The 23,741-nt window shown below is 43.7% G+C and overlaps 1 protein-coding gene across 3 annotated transcripts; it reads right to left on the minus strand.

The window, feature by feature from the left end:
* Window positions 1-794: 794 nt before the first annotated feature.
* Window positions 795-23,390, minus strand: LDHB (lactate dehydrogenase B). Of its 3 annotated transcripts, none has more exons than XM_008259339.4 (8): window positions 22,903-23,390; window positions 21,014-21,148; window positions 11,587-11,704; window positions 9,716-9,889; window positions 6,577-6,750; window positions 4,870-4,987; window positions 2,818-2,941; window positions 795-1,161 (listed from the first exon to the last, which is right to left on the minus strand). In XM_008259339.4, exons 2-8 carry the CDS (start codon window positions 21,140-21,142, stop codon window positions 994-996), a joined length of 1,005 nt encoding a protein of 334 aa, XP_008257561.1. In that variant the 5' UTR covers window positions 21,143-21,148; window positions 22,903-23,390; the 3' UTR covers window positions 795-993.
* Window positions 23,391-23,741: the final 351 nt, after the last annotated feature.

Genomic DNA, 23,741 nt, shown 5'->3' on the forward strand with positions numbered 1-23,741 from the left:
TTTGTGAGACACCAATATCCATGTTTTTAACACTTCATAAACTGCTAGATACTACATGTACATTGGAAATTGTGCATTAAAGGATGTCTGCCTTAAGCCCTCCTCCAGATTCCTATATTACACGGACTCCTAGGAGTTTGGATCTGGATAAATCAGGCTACACTTTTTTACCTTTCACTATCAAACAGAACTAAGTTTTACAAAGTTAATCTCAATTTTAGAAAGTTGTATCTTTTTTTTTTTTTTGGACAGGCAGAGTGGACAGTGAGAAAGAGAGAAAGGTCTTCCTTTTTTCCTGTTGATTCACCCCCCACAAATGGCCGCTAAGGCCGGTGCACCATGCCTATCCGAAGCCAGGAACCAGGTGCTTCTCCTGGTCTCTCCCATACGGGCGCAGGGCCCAAGGACTTGGGCCATCCTCCACTGCACTCCCGGGCCACAGCAGAGAGCTGGACTGGAAGAGGAGCAACCGGGACAGAATCCAGCGCCCCGACCGGGACCTGAACTTGGGGTTCTGGCGCCGCAGGCAGAGGATTAGCCTAGTGAGCCACGGCACCGGCTGAGAAAGTTGTGTATTAGAAGCTCTTCCTTCTAGAGAATTAAAATGGACCTCCTCGTCATACACGCTGACTTTGATTACACTTCTGCAGTTGTCACTCGGGACAACAAAATCACGGCACAGGTTACGCATGGCCTTGAGGGAGGTGCCCAGAAGGTGGAACGTGGCTGGTGTGGCAATTAGTGATGCTTCATGATATGCCAGGAAAATGATGAAATCTCTTGTGAAACAGAGGCACACTACAATAGTTACTTTTATTTGTTCAAGAGCTCATTTTTGCAAGCATTAAGCCAGGCTGCGCTTGGAGTCTGAGCCCCAAATTCACCTAGTAAGGAGGAGGAAAAGCAAACAGGGCCCCACACCCGGGCATGAGCGCTGTGGGCTCAGGACTAATCACATTAGAGCTTTGGTTTCTACAGCCTAGCACTCGCGAGTCACAGGTCTTTGAGGTCCTTCTGGATGTCCCACAAGGTGTCTGCACTTTTCTTGAGCTGGGCAACCTCATCATCCTTGAGCTTCTGGTTGATGACGCTGGTTAATCCCCGGGCATTGAGGATGCACGGAAGGCTCAGGAAGACTTCGTTCTCAATGCCATACATGCCCTGCAGGAGCAGCAAACAGAGCTTTAGACACTAATCCCCAGAGAAGAACCATCGAAGGTCCTCCCTGTGAACCGAGCATAGAACATTTGATGCACACTAACTCATTCTCTAACTTTCAGAATTGATCAGGTCCACATTTTCCCACTATTTATGTGTTGATTTAATACATAAACTATGTAAGTAAGCACACATGACAATACTAGATACTTGGAAGAAAGTGAGAAGTATACTACTGAATTTGATTCAATGTGTTTTATTGAACATTGCTCTTGTCTTAGATACTTTAACAAAACCTCATAAACTCATGTCTTCATATTAAATTGCCTTCAGTTGTGGCTCTCAGTGGACTACTTTTCACAAAACCCAAAGTTTCTTAGAGATTTTTAGTTAAGGAAAAAACTTCAGGTGGTAGTTAACCTACAAGGTCCCAGGTACTGGGGGTAAGATTCCTACAACGCCTGTGTTGCTGAAAAAAATAGTATTATCTCAAAAATACTTGACTGGTTTGTATAGCATAACTTATTCCCGGTTATTTTAAATATATAGTCAGATTACTTCATTATATTAAGCAAGTTACTTTATTTATTTATTTATTTGAAAGGCAGAGCTAGCTACAGAGAGAATGAGAGCTAGAGATCTTCCATGTGCTGGTTCTCTCCCCAAATGGCTGCAACAGCTGGGGCTGGGCCAGGCCAAAGCCACGAACTTCTCCTGTGTCTCCCATATGGGTGCAGGGGCCCAAGGACTTGGGCCACCTTCTGCTGCTATCCGAGGCACATTAGCAGGGAGCTGGATTGGAAGTGGTCCTTCCAGGACACCAACTAGTGGCAATATGGGTTGCTGACATTTGCAGATGGTGGCTTAACCCAATGTACCAAAGCACCAGCCTCACAAGTTCGTTTTTTATATTGGCACTCTGATAGGGGTAACAGTGTTGCAAGTAGCAAATTTACCCACTGCATAACACACTAAATATATTTAAAACTTGTCAACCCTGAAAATTTTTGTTCATACATAAAAATGAACAAATTCCTGAATATGCACCCTAAAACTCAGCAGTAACTTGATTTTTGCCATACTTTTTCTAGATTTTTCTACAGTATTCTAATACAAATATCTGTACCTTCTTTTATCTCCCAATACTTCCTAAATGTATCCACATGTTTCTTTTCCCACTTACTTCTATTCCCCTGACATTGACTTGAAGAAAATGAGTCAACTGTCTTATGCAGTGCTTTAATAAGATTTTTTTGCTTAAAAATAATTTCTATTTAAATATTTTGTGTGTGGGCTCCATATCTTTTAATTAAATGAAATGTGCTTAGGCAGCAATTGCTACATGAAAGGCAACCTATAGTCTAATACACCAGTTTTAAGTGAAAGTCTTGTATTTATTCAAATGGGCATAGATTTTTTAAATGTGCTCAAAGATTCAGAGCTAGAATTAAATTTGCCATATTGTGCAAATCTTAAAAAATTATTAGATGTCTTAGCATCTACAGGTTTTATGCTCTTACTGTCCTAGATTTCTGAGGAGAAGGAAAAACGCTTACATAAAACTCTGAAATACACAAATAACTTTGGACTGGGACTGTGTTTTATCTTTTTTATTAATCTGTAAGAAATCAACCTCTATTTTGTGCTAGTTTGTCTTACCTTCACCATTGTGGACACTGGGTGAATCCTGGAGAGATTTTTCAGCATGGATTCAATGAGATCAGCCACACTTAATCCAATAGCCCAGTTAGTGTACCCTTTTAGCTTGATGACTTCATAGGCACTGAGGAAAAAAACAGTCATAACAGATCACTGACATCAGTCTCAGCAGTTATGGACTGCTGCTGTGTCTCTTACTAACGGTAACCATGGGCATATTATTTAACATTTCTTGACTCAGCATCCTCTTTAAAAAGGAGATAACAGTGTCTATTTCATAAGTTTGCTGTGTTAAATAACTTAATATGCATAAAATAATGTCATAAAATGTTTAAAATTGTACAGGGCTCTATATAAATGTTTTGATAAATGTTTGATAAGGTATTTGCTAAATACCTTATTCTAGAAGTGAATATTTATAAAGGTATACTGCTAAAAGCACACATTTTCCCATCAATGCAACTTAATCATAAAACATGGTTTATTTGTAGCCATACTGATATTACAAAGTCAACAAATAATGAAAGGAAAATGACAAAACACATCTTGATTGTGAAGTCTCATTTGCCATTGTCACCTAAAATATGATCAATTAATTTAAAAGTGATGATAACAATACTGGTGATTTTCTGGGCACAAATTGTATACCTAAAACCCCAGAAAGGCACTGGTACTTGAGAAGTAGCAGGAATAACTCACTGAGCACCAGGAAATGAGGAATTAATACCCTATAGCATTGACCAGAAGACTCTAGGCAAGGAATATAGTCTGGGTAAGCACAGGGATAATGTTAACTGAAATTCTAAGGATGCTTTAAACTTTTCTTGTTTGCCTTTGAAATGCATAAAAAAAAAATAAAAAAAAAAAGAGTTACACAGAAAGATCTTCCATCCATTAGCTCACTCCCCAGATGGCCCCAACAGCTGGGGATGGGCCAAGCCTAAGCACTTAAGCCACCTTCCACTGCTTTCCAACACGTATTAGCATGGAGTGGAGCAGCAAGGACTTGAACTGGTGCCCACATAGGATGCTGGTATTGCAGGTGGTGGCTTAGCGCATTGTACCACAATGCTGGCCCCTCTTTCAATTTTTAAAGCTTATTTTTCTCAGGGCTGGTATTGTGTTCCAGCAGGATTGTTCATCAATCAAGATGAAGTTCCTGGTTCCTGGCTTTGTTTGGCCTAGTCCAGACCTAGCAGCTGTGGCCATTTGGAGAGTAAACTAGTGGTGGGAAAATCTGTCTCTCTCTGTTGCTCTTTCAAATTGTATATACACACAAACACATGCACATACACAGGTCAAATCCTGAAAAAAATCAAGAAAGTTGAAGAGACAAAATGGTTCCATATTTAAGACACCTGTCTTACTACAAAAGTGTTCTAACACTTACTAAATGCTTATCAGTGATACATGTGTGACGTGTGCAGGCTTTAATCTGAGTAAGTTTATGGCCATAATACTATACAGAGAAGAAAACGGAGCTTCATCTTAAGGGTTGCATGACTTGTCGAAGATGATGCAGGAGCATCATCTGAATCCAAATCCATATTCTTTACTCCAGTCCAAAATGACATTTCACTCAGATAAACATGAAGGTCATAGAAGGACACAATAGTTGGTGATCAGAAAGTTTCAAAAAACTGACAGGGAGGAGAAGAGAGACATTTTTAGTTGACTGTGGAAAGGTCATTACAGAGCAGCCCACACACTTTGAGCAGCCAGTCACCAAGGACGTATTTACCAGGGTCTGGGTTTACCTTTCTGAGGGACTCCACTTTATTTGTTTAGGGCCCAGTGTGAAGGTCCTTCTCATTTGTTCGCTTCATGTTTTCTTCTGTTACCTCTACCCTAGACTTGCTCTAGAGAGAAAACATTTGCTTTCCCCGGCAGGACTGGCACAGCGGGTTTGACTAGTCTGAATGAGTCTTTCCTGTCTCCAAAGATAACAGCGGCAGACTTAACTACATCAAGAATGATCTGAGCAGGCAGCAATGGAAACCATTTATGATGTTGATCTAAGGAGAGATGCACTGATCATCTGAGCCCACTCACCTTTCCACCACCATCTTGTGCACCTCCTTCCAGTTTTCACTATCATTGTCTGTTCCCATCTCTGGATTCAGTTCCTGGAGAGAAACACCTGCCACATTCACTCCACTCCAGACAGCCACTGGAAAAATAAATGACAAACATTCTAGATATTTCTAAAGCTACTCCTTAAAAAAAAATCATGTTTTTCTCTCTGTTCAGATTTCATATCAGACATAAGTTACTGAATACAAACTGGAACCACTCCAATGACTAGTAACTTCCAGAGTTCCCGAAAGGCTGACATTGGCTTCAAAGAGCGATACATCTGACCTCTTCACTCCCAACAATTTTAGTACAAAACAGAAGTATTGAGACATAGTTACTGAGAATGTGAAATTCTTTACTTCTCTCTAGGTTTGTGAAATCACAAGGGGTTACTTTGGGACTACCCTAAACATTTGCTTTGAATGCCCGAAACAGCCAGGGCTGGGCCAGGCTGAACCTGGGAGCCAGAAACTCCATCCTAGTCTCTCATGTTGGTGGTTGGGGCCTGTGCACTTGGGCCATCATCCACTGCTTTCCCAAGTACAGTAACAGGGAGCTGAATTGGAAGCAGTGCACCTGGGAGATGAATTGGCACCCTAATATGTATTGCAGGAAGTGTCTTAAGCCACTGCACCACAATACTGGCCTCTGATCATTGTTTCTAACATAAGACCTTTTTCCTATAATGAAGAAAAAGTCAAATCCTGGAATAAGGCTCAAACATGCTATAATTATACCCAAATACAGTCTGACAAAATGTAATAAAGAACATGAGAAAGAACAACAAAAACCAGTCATTTGGGCTAGACCTTGTTGCCTAAGTTATGTGTGTTTTATGGACTTCTAGAGAGCATTATAGACTCAGGAAATGTAAGCAAGAGCAGGGGCAAAGTGCAGTGTGACTAAAACACTTCTGAAAGGCAAAGCTGTTCATGGCCAAATAGAACCCGTTTAGACCACAACTCCTGCCAAGTCTTTGATGCAAACTGTGAAACCTGCATAGATAGCCCAGCTCAATATGGGAACAGAAAAAAATGCAGATGTTGTAGGGAAAAGGATACAGGAAGGAGAAAGTAAGCGCTGGATAGGAGTTGGGCTGTGATGCATCTCCTGATTCAATGCCACAAGAGTCCCATCTGTGGCATGTGTTCAAACGTGTATTGTCTCAAACTGATCGCTGGGAAGTACCCAGACAAATCCAAACTAATGGCCAGTCTACCAAGTCACTCAGCTGATTACAGAAATGACAAGAGGCCTGAGGAGCTGTTCTAGACTACAGGAGATACAACTGGAAGTGATACGTAATTCCAGAACGGATCCTGAATCAGGAAAAAGCTTCAGAGGACATGACATGCGGGAGAACTGTGCCTATGGACTCTGGGTTAGCTAATATGGTATCAGGGTTAGTCCCTGACTTAGTGTTAAATGTGCTGTGGCTACACCAAAAACCTTTTTTTTTTTTTTTTTAAGGAAATACACACTGAATGGAGAAAACGGGCAAGATGACTGTGATTTCTGCTTAATGTATCAGAATGAAGCGAGATGGCAGGTAAGAGAAAGAGAGCAAATGGGAATACAACATGAGAACTAACTATACTATTACTGCAACTTTTCTGAAGTATATCCAAGTATATTGTATTGGCAAGACCAATGCCACGCTCCACAGTAGGTTCTGTTTCTTACCACTTGAGTCTCCATGTTCTCCCAAAATCCATCCATGGCAGCTGCTGGGATGAATGCCAAGCTTTTCAGCCATGAGATAGCGAAATCTAGCAGAATCCAGATTGCACCCACTTCCAATCACACGGTGCTTGGGCAGTCCACTTAGTTTCCAGGTCACGTATGTAAGAATGTCCACTAAACATTTTAAAGAAAAAACAGAGGTGAGTAAAGCGAAGCTGACTTCAACTGCCATACGATCAACAGGGTGGGCACCCTGGCTTCCCCTTATCCTACTTCCCCATTCCACAAATGAGATAACTCCAAAAAGATGTAAATACTTCCATTTTTCATAGAGGTGACAAGGGTGAGAAAAGAACAAACTTTTAAGCCTCAGGTATACAGAGAATGTAAAACATCAAATATACCATGAATCATGATTTATATTTACATCGTTACTTGAAAGAATACATATGAACCTTGCAGATTCATTAACTTGACATTCATAGAAAAAGAGGTTAAATCACATCATCTCTTAAGATTCTATGAACCCTAATATCCCATGATTCTAATGAATGTTGTCGTAATCCAAAAAGCTACTGATGGGCTTCCCTGGGCATAAGAAATGATCCCAAAATAATGATTAACAGCTGGCTTTAAAATGCTCTATTTAATCAAAGGGCATCCATAACAGAACTTTTGTTCCTGTGTGGAACAGCATCAAAACCGCATAGAGGCAAAACTTGTGCGGGTTCAGACAGGAGCACAGCCAGTACCAGCTAAGCTGTAAAAAGCAGGAAAAGGGGCAGACAGGAAGAGAAGGAGCAGGAGGTAAATCCAGCAGCCTCCACCTGCACATTCTCTGTGGTATTTCCAGAATGTTTTGGATTCAGTATAAGAGCCTTGCTGGAGAATTAGACTTCGATGCTATATCAAGAAAGCTGTATCGTTAGTGATAAGTGTGCCTGAGGAACCGATGCAGCACCATTGTGCATACTAGGTGGTAATCCTGTCCTAGACATACCCGCAACAGATGGAAGAAGCTTCATATATGAGATTGGAGTATTTTGGACACACCAGTCTAGGTTTATCGGGAATATGACTGAAATCATTTATTTCTTCCTGCTCTGAACTGTCAATACTCAGCTGGCAGGACTTGCCTGGCTCCTAGTCGCAGGCTGTCCATGCAGTATAAGAGAACCGATTTTCTTATTTTATCCACAGACACAACATGCTCACCAACATGCACTAAGTTTGATGACAAATTATATAGTCAAAAGCAATGTGGGACAGAGTGAATTTTAACTGTTTAGGCAGTCAAAGGAGAACACTATGAAATTATCAGATCCAAATTGGCTGCATTTTCAATTCTAGAACCAAGCAAGCAACAGTTTATTCCATCTAATAGAATCAGTGGAGAAGAGCATAAAAAGCTAGATGTTAAGAGGCCATCTGGGTGCCCACATCCCACTCAGGGTGTCTGAGTTCAACTACTGGCTCTGCCCCTGATTCCAGCTTCTTGCTAGTGTGTACCCTGGGAGGCAGCAGTGGCGGCTCAAGCAGTCAGGGCCCTGCCACCCAAGTGGAAGACTGATTTTGAGCTTTGGGCTCCTGGCTTTGGCCTGGCTCAGCACTGGCTTTGAGGGCATCTGAGGAGTGATATCAGCAGAAGGAAAATTGTGTGCATCTGTGTGTCTGCTTTTAAAACATTGAAAATTCAGAAAACAGTAGAAAAAATAGAATAAACGTTCTAACGCGATGAGTGAAAATGCTGGCTTCCTACACGGAGAAAAGCTGAAGGAAGCAGAAACAAAAGAACAAAATGAGACTGGCGATTTCAAAGTTACTTTCCTTACAAGTGGGAAAAAACAATAGAAAACTGATGAACATCAGGTGACTTCTTTTGTGTAAGGATTAAAGCAGAGGGAATGTCTTTATCGAGCCAACTGAAACTGGCCTGTTTGGGAAACTTGGCTGTTATCTCTCTAATCCTGACTTCTCTGAAGGTCAGAAAACAGTTTTGGGGTGATGTAAACATTAGCAGGAGTGACTTCACTGTGCCTATTAGCCTTCACTGTGACTATTAACCTCCATGCAGGAGGTTAGTTCAAAGCAACAACCTCATATAATTTTTATTTTTTTAAAAAATAATTATTAATTTGAAAGGCAGAGTGACAAAAAGATTTTATCCACTGGTTCACTTCCCAAATGGCTTCAATTGCCAGGTCTAGTCCAGGCAGAAGCCATGAGCCAGGAATTTCACCTGCACCTCCCAAGTGGGTAGCAGGGACTCAAGTACTTTGGCCATCATTAGCAGGAAGCTGGATCAAAAGCAGAGTAGCACTCTGATATGGGATGAGGGGGGGGGGTCCCAGCTAGGCTTAACCTGCTGTGCCCACCCCAGTTTTTATTTAAAAAGGCTAAAACAGTAGCATTATTTCTAGTCAGAAGTTCTGATGTTTATTTTACAGATGTATTTCACAAGAAAAGCAGTTTTTAAGTCACAATATTTGGTGTTAACAAGTATTTGTCCATTAATACAGTTGATCTTCAAAGCAGAACTGATCTAACCCATTATGTCGTATCAGGCTAATATATAAGACAGCTGTAAAATTTAAGCTGAACAATAAACATAACACTTATGGTAATTTTGAAATATTAAATCATTAAAGTAGTCACAGAATTGAAAACCCGGGACTTAACAGGTTAAGAACATTCTTTTTTTTTTTTCTTAAACTCTTCATTTTCAATCTGACTTAATCCTGAAGAATTTGGAGATGACACCAGAAAAGACCCCCAGAAAATGCAAGGTCAGATAGATTCAAATGTTTCTTACACACTGAAGCAACCTGGAAACATTTCATTGCCTTCATGTCCTTCATTTCCAGAATAATCTTTTTAAAAAACTTTAGAAGACTTTCTACTCCATGACAAACCCAGATAAAGCACAAGAGAAGAAACTGCACTATATAAAATGCTTCTCACATTTTTGAACATTTGGTCTGGGACGGTGCCACTTGTTTTGCAAACAGCACCCTGCTGAAGCTAACAACAGAAGACACACAGACTGCTTCTGTTAGTGAAAACCAGAACAGGTTTCAAGTCCAGAGCAACAGAAACTCCAAAACATTGAACTTGGAACTGAGACAAAACAGGATAGTACCTGGGTTGGAAACCACGATGATGATGCAGTTGGGACTGTACTTGACAATCTGGGGAATAATGAACTTGAAGACATTCACGTTTCTCTGCACCAGGTTGAGACGGCTCTCCCCCTCCTGCTGGCGGACTCCCGCGGTCACCACCACGATCTTAGAATTGGCCGTCACGGAGTAGTCTGGAAAGAGAGGCAGAGTGGGGAACAGGTGCTTTTACTAGGACGCCCATACGGACTGCTCTGGAGCCTGGCCCTGCAGAAGCTTTGCGCACTCACATGAGAACAAGATTTTGGTATCATGTGGTTTAGAAGTACAGTGTTTCTGTGGCTCCTTTTTTCCTCCTGGAGCTACACTGGATCAATTCAACGGTAAAGTCCACCAAGGACATAAAGGTTATCCTGAATTATGTTTCAGACTAACAAGCTCCATGGGTTGTCATTAACAACATGAAGCAGGAACAGTGAGCCCGAAGTTCAACAGGTGGGCTCCCAACAACAAACCAACCAGAAGCTGCTCTTAGGCATATCATGTTAACAAAATCTATGACAGGGAAGGAAGGCACCAAAGTGTTTCTTTTGGGCTAGAAATTGACACTTGGATGCCAAATATTTGATATTTTAAGAGCCTTATTCACACTTAAGCAGTACAACTTTCTCTAGAGATGTTCATTTGTTTTTCAAAGTGTAATCTTTTTGAAAACATTTAGAAGTTACAATCTAGAGGTGATCATCAGACTCAGCAGCTGTGGATGAGCCACATAATCCAACTGTGTTGAAACGTGCCTCTCACAGTAATGAACACTTCTTCACGCTCCTCTCCCAGGTGGTGGAAGTAATAATAGTACTTGCACATTTGAGGGTTGTTGTGGAAATGAAGATGAGATGCTACCGGCAAAATGCTTCCCACTGTACCTGGAATGCTGCTAATTTAGTAAGCAGTGTCTAGTAGCTTCCTCAAGGCACTCGAGTTACTTTGTAGAAAACATAGGGGGCAGTTTGAAACAGTTGTATTCTCAGACACACGGGAACAAGGTATTATGATACAATATCCTAAAAGGTTATTAAGCATCAGCTATGGGGAGGTGGGTGGGAAAAAGTTAAGGGAAGTGGCAACTAAGTTTGTCCTTGAAGATGTACTGGGGGCAGCAGGAGATGCACGAGGATGGGAGGACTGGTTTCACGTCAAGGAATGAAGCAGTGGAGGAAATCATGATGGCTGGAAATGGAGGTTGTGTTCAAGCTGTGAAGATCTGTGTGGGCCTGGCAAGAGGCTTCAGCACACAGGCCAAGGTACATAAACAGAAATCTTTTAAAGATAGGAATATATTCGAACTTTCATTCAAAGAACAGTTTAGGAATTAAGATAACTAACATGGCAGTGGGGAGCATGGAATACCTGCTCATTTCCTACATAGACTGCCAGAGAGAAAATGTCAATTTGCTGGGCGCATATCTCAGCAGAATGATCTGAAAATCTGTGTCAAGAAATTCTCACAGGAGAAAAGTGGTACAACTAGGCAAACAAGCTGTAAATACAACTTGCTATTTTCTCTTCGTGATATATCAGTGATTATCCTCTCCTTTTGACTGTCCATTAGCAAGGGAATGCAACATTAACAAAGAGAAAAGGGAAATTTTTTTTTAAAACTAGATGAAAACTTTGCAGTATTTGAAAAAAACTCAGAACCAAATCACGAATATTTTATTAGCAATTATTATAGTAACCATTCTAAGAATTCAACTTTGCCTAGTTAAAAAATCTATTATACTATAAGAAGCATTTGAAATGGAGAGTTTTTTTTTTTTTTTTTTTTTTTTTTTGCCATGAAAACACAAATCAACTGAATATTAGCTCCCTTGGGGTGTGAGATCAGTACCTTTATCTGCCACAATTTTGGGTGTCTGGAGAAACAAGCTCCCGTGCTGCAGATCCATCATCTCTCCTTTGAGCTTATCTTCCAGGACATCCACAAGAGCAAGCTCATCAGCCAGAGACTACAAACAGGAAGAAAACCCCAGAGATTAGCACCCGAAGCCAACCTGGCACATCTTAGCTCACCATCGAACCTAAACAGACCATTTAAACAGCCACACGCCAGACTCTAAAGAACTCATGAACGTTACTAGGGATTAGGCACTCACCTAGGATGCAGTTAGCACCGCCCAGATGGTGCTTTAAGGGGCCTTTAAGTTGTGACTCAGCAGGACATGCTGCCATCTGCAATGCCAGCTTCCCATATGAACACCCTTTCGAGTCCCAGCTGCTCCACTTTCAATCCCACTCCCTGCTACAGCGTCTCAGAAAGCAGTGGAAGATGGCACATGTACTGGGGTCCCCGCCAGCCGCATGGGAGACCACATGGAGTTCCGGGCTCCTGCATTTGGTCTGGCCCAGCTGTGGCTGTTGTGGCCATTTGGGGACTGAACCAGTGAATGGAAGATTGATCTGTCACTATGCCTTTCAAAAAAATAAATCTATAATAATAATATTAATAATCTGTGCTGTAATAAGATGTAGATTTGAAGATCCCCTAGAAACTCTCAAAGCTCAAGGATAGGCCCAGGGCACACAAGTCTTCACATGAAGGGATGGGGATGGCCAAAGAGCTGACCGAGACCCAGAGACAACCCTGGGCAGTGTGGCCACCCCTGAGGTTACTCCCAATTGGCAGGGGATTTGGGAGAGCAGATTTGGTTTAGATCTCCAAGAATGCAAGTGCACTTTAGACCTGAAGACCTGGTTGAAACTTGGAGTCCTCAGGTAAGCTCTGATCAACCCCGATGTCTTGGCGAGGAAAGGAAGAGGGGCTTGTGGAAGGAAGCTCAGGTTCGGTAGATTTTCCTACGTAGGGTCAAGCTGAACTTGTGCTTCTGAAACACCCAGTCTCAGCATTCTATTGTTTTCCATTTCAACTGTCATTCTCCACCCCCTCATCCAAAACAAACTCTAAATCAATCAATATGCTGTGAGGGTACTTTGAAGTTTGTGAGGAAATGAAAAGATAAAAGTTGTATGAACTTTTTGAAGTAGCCTTGTATTTAATCTTGATCTGGTATTATAATTTTATTTTCTCTGAATCTCTACATAAATAGCCAAAAAAGGGAAGATTCACCCATTCGGTAATCATGTATATTCTTTATTGAGTTCTTGATCTTGTAAAATTGAGGCAGGGGAGCAATCATTCTAGATGCATCTAAACAGTCTTTCAGCTTGAAATTCCATGTGCTAGGGGAACTCATAATTCATAAACCATGTGGTCACGAACCTTTACTGTTTTTAGCAAGATAATCAGCTGAAATGGATGTACCAATACTGGACCCCATTTAAAGATGCTTATATCTGGTCAGTTGCACAGGTGTTGATGGGGAAGAGGTAGGTACTTGGGGTTCAGGAAACAGTTCAATGTTTAAGGTACAGAAGGAACAGGCCAGCAGAGGGAGAAGCAGCTGGGAGGTGAGACAGCTAATAAGAAAAACTTGACCTACTTAGCTTGAAGAGAAAGCAACCCTCTCGCTGTAGGACTGTGAATGAACTTGGCCCCTGCTCTTAATATCTGAGCAGCTGGCTGGCCTCAAGAAGTGGGTTACCCAGGCTTGTTTGTGAGGGTCTCTGGACTGAAGCCTCTTTATGATGCAAGGTGTTCATAGTTCTAAGCAACTGAATTACATACAGCACTTGCCAACTCGTGAAATGTCCACATTGTGAGTTGGGGGATTACTTAGAAAATATTTTCTCATTCCCAGTCTTTTGGAACTTTGTGTTTCACATCCATGAATACAAATAATCTCAGATCAAAAAAAAAAAAATACTCAAGCAAAAAATACTGCTTATGCTGTCATTCTTCCCTAAACAATATGGCATAACAACTTACATAGCATTTACACTGTAATCTAGAGATGATTTAAAGCATACACGTTGCCTGCATTAGAGTTTGGCTCTGCTCCTCATTCTAGTTTGCTGCTAATGGGCAACCTGGGAAGCAGTAGGTGATGACTGAAGTTGTTGGGCTCCTGCCATCTATGTGGGAGAGCTGGACTGAATTCCCAGTTCCAGGTTTGAGCACGTGCCCAGTCCCGGCCACTGCAAGCATTTGGGGAATGAATCAGATGAGTGCTTTTCTCTCTCTCAAACAGATGACCTTTTTTTTCTTTTTCTTTAAGAACACTATAGAAGAGGACTGTGTAGGTCATATACTAATACCACACAATGCTATATAAGCTTGAGCATCTGTGGATGTTGGTATCTGCAGAAATCCTGAAACGAATGCTCCATGGGCACCAAATGATTACATCAAATACTAGCATTAATTTGTATCCAGTTTTAGTTCAACACATGTTTCAATACTTTTGAAACCATTTTGTTCATTGTGGCCTCTGACAAACCACACAAAATCCTCATTTGTGAATAAGTCCTCAAGGAACACAGTATCCCTTAATAATAGCTGCATCATTCCGTCAAGGCACTGGCCACGAGGAACAGCGTTCTTATTTTAGTAACCTCACATGTGTGCCTCTGAAGTCAACGGGGTGAAACAATTTAGCGCTTAAATAGAAGAGGATGTCACAGGGTCTCAGATCCTGTCTCTCTGTTTCGGTGGGCGTAGGGGAGTGGCTGAGAGGTGTACACCCAGCTGAAGAGGAAGGAAGAGATCCAACGCTTACCACAAAATAATTGTGGTGCTGAATTTAGCTGGATCTGCACAACTGAATGTACTCCAAGGTGAGAGGCAGGCAAACAGCAGTTGTGTGACTAAGCAATACTGTTGTTTATTTAAAAAAAATCTCCCTCTGTCTTCATATTCTTTATTACCTTATCAATTGACCATCTCTGCATTCGACTCCAGCTGTAAGTAGATTTAAAGTTGTTTGAAACAGCAAGGTTTAGAATAACTGTAACAACAGTGACCTCATTTAGGAGGAAGGTCAGCTAGAAGCTAAGAATGCCACTGGTGCAATCTTGTTGAACACATCACAAAAATGTCTTGCAACTGAAAGCCTTGCGTGGACCAACTGCAACCACATGTTTTCCCTTTGTTCCTCTTAGTCAGCAAACCACTGCTGCCAATGCCTTAATATTTGATAGGTGCAATTTGGGGGGGAGGGGGTGTTGTAACAAGTTTCCAACTAATTAACAAATGGCCAAACACTACTTATTTAATAATTTGCTTTTTCCACCCTCTAATGTGCCACTTCTGAGGTCTGTATGTGGCACAGCAGGTTAAGTCACTGCTTGCAACACCAGTATCCCATTTCAATGGTGCCGGTTCGAGCCCTGGCTGCTCTGCTTCTGATCTAGATTCCTGCTGATGTGCACCTTGGGAGGCAGCAGGTGATGGCTCAAGCACTTGGGTCCAAGCCAGCCATGTGGCAGACCTAGATGCAGTTCAAGGCCCCTGGCTTTATCCTGGCCCAGACCTGGCTGTTGTGGCCATTTAAGGAATGAACCAGAGTCTTCTCTCTCTCTCTCTGTCCCTTTCTGTCACTCTGCCTTTCCAGCAAATAAGTAAATAGAATATATTTTTCAAAGTAGGGGAGCACTTCTACCCTACTATGAAATACTATTTGCAGGGCAGGCTTGTGGTACAGCAGTTACGTCACCATTTGGGAAGTCTGTATTCCTATGATACTGCTGGACGCCAAGTCCTCACTGCTCCACTTCGGACGCAGCTTCCCGCTGAGGCGGACTCTGGGAGGTACCTGGTGCTGACTCAAGTACTAGGTTCCTGCCACCCATGGAAGAGACCTGGGTGGAGTTTCAGGCTCCTGGCTTTTTAGCCTGGCTCAGTCCTGGCTTTTGGATTGGAGAGTGAACCAGCAGATGAAAGATCTGTTTCTCTCTCACTCTGTCAATCTGCCTTTTAAATAAAATGAAAATCATTTTTAAAAAATTTCAAAAGTACTATTAGGGCCCATCTGTGCTTTTAGTGTGTCAATCATTGTGCAAGGACAAAAATTTAATTACATCCTAATTTTAAGGCAAGTCCTGCATTGCAAAAACTACTCTACAATATTATCTGTAATTACATTGCTCTTTAAAGTGGCTATGGTTACCTGAAGCAAGGAGAGACACTCAAACCAAAGGCAGCTGGATTCCCACCTAAGGGTTTGTGAAGCTGTGGAAACTGCGTGGCCCTGACTACATGGTGAGATTGATGCTCAGATCCTCCTGCTGGCAGCTGACACACAGAGCCTGCGACTGGCACTGGGGCAAAAGCCAGGAAAAAGCAAAATCTGATCCAAATTTGACAAAATGTAAGTGCAGTTCATAAATAAGTAGCAGCAATATTCATTTACTTAATACATGACAGTAATTACAAAGTTTCTAGAAAAATGAAATTAAAAAATATATTTTACAGGAAAACTTTGAAAATCCATGCTTTTTTTTAAATAATATGCATTTTCCATGAACTCATCAAAGACCTATTCATTATGACTGTGCCAGCCATTATTCTTATCAGGAAAACAGTCATGAAGGAATTCCATAGTCTGTTCTCCTGGAATGTCTAAGGAAGGGACTGGGAGTCAGACAAACAATTGGGTTGCAAATGGTGGAAGGGTTATCAGGACTGTAAGGCAGAGCCACTGGGAAGCTGACTTTACGTGGCACAGCCAGGACAGCCCAGCCTACAGAGGCCTTCTCAGTAACCCCTTAGAGACAGCAGGGAGTCATCCTGTGGTCTAGGAAGAACCTTCCAGATGGAAGGAAAAGCATGCGAAAGGCATAAGCAGAAATGAGCTTAGTGTTTGGAAGACGCTTGTCCCACACACTCTGTGAAGTGCCCTTAAATGTGTCCAGTGTATGTGTTCTGGGAGAACACTGGGAAGTTGTAGGTGGGAGAGGCACGCTTTAAGGAACGCTCACCACTGTAGGCAGCGGGGCTGGGGAGAGTGGGCAGGGCAGAGGACACCGAGCTGTCAGCACCATGGGAGTTGTCCTGTGGAGCCTCAGTCGCCTTCCTGAGTGTGGCAAAGCAGTGCACATCCCCAGCCCCCTCCGGCTCTGATGCTGTCATTTCACGCCCCTCCGGGGGGCAAGACCACTGGTACCTGTGTAAAGTGCAGCAGCTCTGGCTCAGAACCAAGCTGCATGGCTGTTAGGAGTCCTGCCCGCCCTGAGCCATGTCATACTATAGATGACAGTGTCCCAGCAGGCTTGGGGGAGGGATGAATGACAGAGAGGGCACAATATATGCCTTGCTCTGCAAAACTAGTGGGGTTTCTAATCCTTGCCAAACACTAAGACTTTGGAAATCATTCAGTGTTTACCCATAAACATTAAGACTGCAACCTTTCAAATTAGGAAATGTTCTTTCTGGAGGCGGTCTTTCTTACTCTGTATTGACGCTTCCAAAAATATTCTTCAGAGTGGCATCTGGCCATGCAGTTAGGAAGCCAGTTAAGATGCTTACATCCCACAGAGAGGATCTGGGTTTGATCCCCAGCCCTGCTTCCTGAATCCAGCTTCCTGCTAACGCAGACACTGGGAGGCAGCAAGTGAAGGCTCAAAACTCGGCTCCTTCCTGCCACCCAGCTGGGAGACCTGGGTTGGGTTCCGGGCTCCTGGCTCTGTCCCCAGGCCCAACCCTGTCTGAAGCAGGCACCTGGGGAATGGACCACCATACGGAAGCTGTGTGTCTGCCTGTGTCTGTCTCTCACTGCTTCTCAAATAAATTGAAAAACAAGCAAGCAAAAAGCAAAAGCTCAAAACTATTTAAACAATCTCCAAAAAATTTCTGGAACACTGCATTCTACTTGGTAAAAGATAGAGAGAAAGGAACATTTGATCAAAAATAGAATCATGGCAGCTAGTGAGGAAGATTCCACCTGCGTCAGCAGCAGAGGCCTCTCTCTCAAGCAGCCGAGTTCAGCTAAGGTCTTATGTAACTCCAGACAGTCCTAATTAAATTATTCCTGAAGATCATTTTTTTCTTTTTCTTTTTTTTCAACTTTTATTTAATAAATATAAATTTCCAAAGTACAACTTTTGGATTATAGCGGCTTTTCCCCCAAAAAACCTCCCTCTCACCCACAACCATCCCATCTCCCACTCCCTCTCCCACCTCATTCTTCATCAAGATTCATTTTCAATTACCTTTATATACAGAAGATCCACTTAGTATATACTAAGTAAAGATTTCAATAGACTGCACCCACACAGACACACAATGTATAGAGTACTGTTTGAGTAGTAGTTTTACTGTTAATTCGCATAGTGCAACACATTAAGGACAGAGATCCTACATGAGGAGTAAGTGCATAGTGACTCCTGTTGTTTATTTAACAATTGACACTCTTATTTATGATGTCAATAATCATCCAAGGCTCTTGTCATGAGCTGCCAAGGCTATGGAAGCCTCTTGAGTTCACCAACTCCAATCTTATTTAGACAAGGCCATAGTCAAAGTGGAAGTTCTCTCCTCCCTTCAGAGAAAGGTACCTCCTCCTTTGATGGCCCGTTCTTTCCTCTGGGATCTCACTTACAGAGATCTTTCATTTAGGTAATTTTTTTTTTTGCCATAGTGTCTTGGCTTTCCCTGCCTGCCAAACTCTCATGGGCTTTTTAGCCAGATCCGAATGCCTTAAGGGATGATTCTGAGGCCAGAGTGCTGTTTAGGACATTAAAGATCATTTTAAACTTATGATTAAAACAACCATTGGGATATTTCTGCAGATTCACGACAGTGCAAATTCAGTTTCTTAAAAAGTCCAAATATTGGAATAAACAGTAGAAAAGAAAATCTTTAATATTTCATTAATACATATATAGTTCCTTAATCTCTCCAGCCTCAGTTACCCTGTTTAAAAACAAAGACATGAATAATTTCCATCTGTCTCTTTTTAAAAAACTTTGAGTAGCAGAGAGACAGGGAGGCAGGGAGGGAGAGGATTCCAGAGAGTGCTCCCCATTCTCAGTGGACTCCTCACATGCACACAGTGGCAGGACTGGGCCCCATCAAAGCTGGAAGCTGGGCACAGTCCAGGTCTCCCGTATGGGTGGCAAGAGCCCAGCGGTCTGCATTAGCAGGAAGCTGGAGGCGGTAGCTGGAGCAAGGTATTAAATTTCACACTCTGAAGTGGGATGCAGGCATCTTTAACCAGATTGAATGCCCAGCCCAACAGTTTTTATGCATTTTACTTAATATGGTACTTAATATGTATTTTTTTTTCTTTTTTATTTTTTTTTTATTTTTATTTTTTTTAATTTTTTGATAGGCAGAGTGGACAGTGAGAGAGAGAGACAGAGAGAAAGGTCTTCCTTTGCCGTTGGTTCACCCTCCAATGGCCGCCGCGGCTGGTGCGCTGCGGCCGGCGCACTGCGCTGATCCGATGGCAGGAGCCAGGAGCCAGGTGCTTTTCCTGGTCTCCCATGGGGTGCAGGGCCCAAGCACCTGGGCCATCCTCCACTGCACTCCCTGGCCACAGCAGAGAGCTGGCCTGGAAGAGGGGCAACCGGGACAGAATCCAGCGCCCCGACCGGGACTAGAACCCGGTGTGCCAGCGCCGCTAGGCGGAGGATTAGCCTAGTGAGCTGCGGCGCCGGCCACTTAATATGTATTTTTTAAAAGAAACATTAAGCTGGAATACTTTTGCTTTTTTGGGCAGAAACAGTACACACTACACTGTGATTAAATTTCCTATCACTGGGGAAGCAGCTCTCCTAAATCACTATTAAAACTATCTTGAAAAAATGCAAAAGAGTAACATTTTCACTGACGTGCACATTTAATTGCTTTCTTTGATAACTTTCTCCATAAAGGCTGAGAACTCTTTGCATTACAAACAGAAATATGCTTGTCCAGGAGTTCTTCGGACAGCTTTTACCCAGAATATAAATACCCATGTGCTGCAAGGAATTGATTCAGTAAGGTAAACAGGAGAAGGGCTTCCTTCCTCAAAAGTCCTTGGGAACCAGGGTCAGCTAACTAAGCATGAACTACAAGGAGAGAACTACAAGGAGATGGTGCGAGGCAAGGCAAAAGTGCGCAGAGCCAACCAGGGCAATCAGTCAAAACTGACTGAAGTGTGGTATCAGGTGTCACGGCTCCCAAGCTGATAACTGCACTGATCTGGCAGGAAGATGGCTTACATGGAGAGAATGTACTCTGAAGAGCACAGAGTGAAAAGTGGTCCAGATGGTTCAGAAAAGTCATAGGTATGTAGGTATGGGAGGGTATAACAAAATGTTGCGAACTGTCAAATCTGGGAGGAGTTATAGAGTAACTCAGAAGGTTCTTGGAATTAGAATTAAAAGATGGGTATATTTTGGTGCAAGAAATTTTTGAAATCCTCACATACAAGGTCTTCAGAAAGTTTGTGCAAAATGCATACTATGAAAAAGCCATGCATGGTTTTCAAAAAAAGTTTTGGCAGCAAAGTAAACATCTCTTTTAATTCCATTTTTAAAATAAACTTTCTGAAGTAACCTTGTATATGAATTTAAAATTTTTTTTTACTAATCTTAGAAATTTTCTCAGAGATTGAAATTATTTCAAAATAAAACTACCGGATGAAGGTTCGAGATGGATAATAAGATATTACCACAATCTCAAAAAGCACTGTCCACAATAGATATTAAAAGGAAAGGGGCATGGGGACCACTGCAGTGTACAAGTCCTGCAGTCACCACTGTAGTCAGGGGGTTACATTCAGCACCATCAGTAACCAGGCAAACTGAACATCTCAGACCTCCTGGTGAGATGCACCAAGGACCTAGTCCTGACCCACCCCCAAAATTCAACCTCAGCTTAATTACACACAAACAGCTGACACATGTGAAGTGAGGGACAGGCAACAACACTGACCTAGAAAATGCGAAACTATCAGTAATACGAGAGACAAGGAAAAGTTGAGTAACAGCTCCAGATTAAAGATGAGTAAGGAGATATGCCAAGTGTATACACTATATGATCTTAGAAGTGAAAACAGCCATCAAAAGGCATTCATTGACCACGTGGAGAATTTTCAGTACACACAGTATGTATTATATAACAGTAAAACAACAATGTTAGGTTCCCTACTCATAGTGGTTCTGCTGTGGTCACCCAGGGAGATGCCAGCTCAAGTGTCATGATGTCTGCAACTTACTTCAAATTGTTCAAGGGAAAAAAAGTCTTTTAAAGATGCCTGCATGGCAGGAACCCGGAACTCCTTCTGCTGCCACCCAGGGTGCACATTAGCAGGAAGCTGGACTGGAAGCGGAGTGGACAATCTATGGTATGCGCCTGTGTCAAGTCATGTTGTAACTGTTGCCCAAAATGCTCACCCCTGAAATTGTCTTTCACGCCTGTTGTTCTTAAAACATACCTTTCCCAGAATGCTAATAGCGCAGGCCATCCCGACTTGTCCAACACCCACTACAGTGATCTTATTGTTGGGGACTGCTGCCTCGTTGTCTGCGACTGGCGCAATGAGTTTCTCCTTAAGGGTTGCCATTGTGCACTGCAAGGAAAGAATCGAAACATACATACAGTCACACGTGGAAAATGAGGGCGGCCATCCTTAACCTGTCACTGTTGCAATTTTGAACTGAAACACAATTTAAAACCAACCCAATGATGTCCTAGAGCACAGAACATAATCTTCGAGAGTCCTGTGATCCCTTAATGGAGGATTTAACCAGGCAAGAACTCCATGGAGCCCACTGGAATCAGGATTCTTTTCTTAATCTGAGTACTTCACAAGTTTTAACCATTGTATTAACCATTGTATTAACTATTCATTTGCTAGTTAAAAGTCCTAAGTATTTATACTTTAGCTAGCTGATGTGTTTCCATTGCACCTATAAAAAGCTTATGTCTAGCTATGTCAACTAAGCTTGGATCTAGTATTAATCCATATTTAAGCAAAATGGTCAAGTTTTCCTTAAAAAAAAAAAAAACTATTTCCCCTAATATGAAAGAATTAAACGGAGGGACTGTTCTGCCTTTAGCGATCACATGTACAGATTCCCAGTGGATGCTAAAGAGCAAAGGCAGGTGTAGGGTTTGCAAATGCCTCCATAACACGAGATTCGGGCATGTCCTGGGCTGAGCGGCATCACAGGAATGCTGCTCCCTTGATGAGCTCAGACGCACACACACTGTTTTCCTCCATTTAAGCTTATTTTTCTTAGCTTGTCTAAGATTCCTTAGGGACCTAGGGGCCCCAGCAGAATTCCTGGTACAGTTGCTGTATACACAGGGTCGCTCTGACGGGTCTTAAGTTTTACTTTTGGGAGTTTCAGAAACTACAGTGGAGAGGCCCCAACCACTGAAGATTTCTCTCAGATCTTTCAGAAGAAAAGCACTTTTTCTTTCACTTATTGGAGTTACGTAAGCAATAAGAAGAAAATGGTTTGCTTCCTAGTCAGCCCTGGGCCAAGCAAAACCACAAACGGGGTAAAACCAGGCCCCAACCCTGTGGCTCTAGAAGAGAGATGAACCTTCTAAAAATCCAGGTTTGCCCCCAGTTCCGCCCCTTAGTCGGGGCCAGCTCCCCCTCCCCCACTACCCGGGCCCGCATGGCCGCGGGCAGTGCCGGCCGCCCACAGCCACCTCTTCCTCTGGGCGCCAGCGCCGCAGATCTCCGCGGACCTGGGCTCTAAGGGCACGCCTGCCCTTGCTCTACTCCCAACACCCAAAGCTGGCACAGTAAGCAAAGTACATGAGCATCAGTCAAGAAGAGAGGCCCGAGAGCGGCGGTGCGGAACTCCCGGGAATGGCCCGGGCTCCCAAAGCCCTCGTCCCGGAGGGCACGGGGCACCTCTAACCAGCGGCGCGACACCCAGGTTCAAGACTTTCCGGCCTTCTCGGGCCCACGGTGCCTTCTCCCTCCCCTAGCTCCCTGGGCACGTGTCCCGGCTCCCGCCTGCAGCGCCGGGGAGGGTGATGTGGCAGCCACGAACCCACCCAGGGCACGCGGAGCGCAGTTCTGGGGGCACATGCAACAAGTCCCTGCCCTGGTAGAACCCGAGCTTGGGCCCTGCGGCGGCGAGGAGGCAGCCAGGGGCTCCCGCCCGCCGACCTGGGGCGCCCCACTCCCCTAGAGACGGCGAGGCCGAGCCAGAACCGAGGCCGGATGCTCGCGGCTAAGGCCCCAGAGGCCGGATGTGCTTCTCGGTCCTATCCTCCGGGCTGCCACTTCGTGACTCCCCGAGGTCCCCACCCGGCTGGCCTGGGGGGCGCCGGGGCTCCGGGTGCAGAGCGGAAACCTACCGGGCGGGCGGGCGCAGGAGCTGCGAGGCGCGCACGGCCGGAGTCGGGCGGAGGAGACAATGTCTGCGGTGCTCGTCCCGAGTGCAGAGCCGCAGCGACGGAGGCGGAGGCGGGGCCCGCGCGGCCCGCAGCCTCTTAGGTTTCTCTATTGTGATTGGAAACGCGAGCCCCTCCCCCCGGCTCGCTCAATCGCCTTCAAGGACAAGGGCTCCAGTGTGCGCGCCCAGCCCTCCCCCGCTCCGCGTGGGGTCACCTTCTGCCCGAGTCCCCGATCTGCTCTCTTCTCCGACGCCGAGGCCCGGTTATTTCTGAGACCTGGCCCGTCGCCGGCTCTTCGGGGCGTTCAGCGATGTCTGGATAGGAATGCGTTTCTGTTTTGCATCCCGGCTTCCGGTGCAGGGCCGCCCTTCTCAGCTGGGATACGGTGCCTGTTTCCATGGAGCGGTGCCGGATGCTTCTGAACATTTCTTTAAAAGGCAGCTGGATTTTGATCGCCTCCGTTCTAAAGTTCACGTGATGAAACAATGGCTAGTTTTTTTTTTTTTAACCTTAATTCAACTAATCACACATTGATTTTTTTTATTTTTATTTTTTGAGTTGCCTGGTAAATCCAGGGAGGTCTTGTTCCTGCTTATTCAAGTTCCTCTAGAAATCGCCATGGGCTCAAGGTCAAGCCTTGCCCTCAAGGGGACATGATGGGGCCATAAAGTGAAATGCGGTTTCTCTGTTATTTCCAGAGCAGGTGATGATGCCATTCATCTCTGTCTTCACCTCCCAGCTCAGTGCCTGCTACCTGAATACGGCGCTGATTTTATCTGATAGGCAGAGAGACAGAGATC

Source organism: Oryctolagus cuniculus, chromosome 9, assembly GCF_964237555.1.
Source record: "Oryctolagus cuniculus chromosome 9, mOryCun1.1, whole genome shotgun sequence".
Classification (NCBI taxonomy): Eukaryota; Metazoa; Chordata; class Mammalia; order Lagomorpha; family Leporidae; genus Oryctolagus; species Oryctolagus cuniculus.

Excerpts from the sequence above, each read along its gene's own strand:
- LDHB (XM_008259339.4), bottom strand. The coding sequence starts at position 21,142 with ATGGCAACCCTTAAGGAGAAACTCATTGCGCCAGTCGCAGACAACGAG. Across the intron at positions 6,751-9,715 it reads CATCGTGGTTTCCAACCCAG|TGGACATTCTTACATACGTG; the intron begins GTACTATCCTGT and ends TAAAATGTTTAG. Across the intron at positions 4,988-6,576 it reads AGAACATGGAGACTCAAGTG|TGGCTGTCTGGAGTGGAGTG; the intron begins GTAAGAAACAGA and ends TTATTTTTCCAG.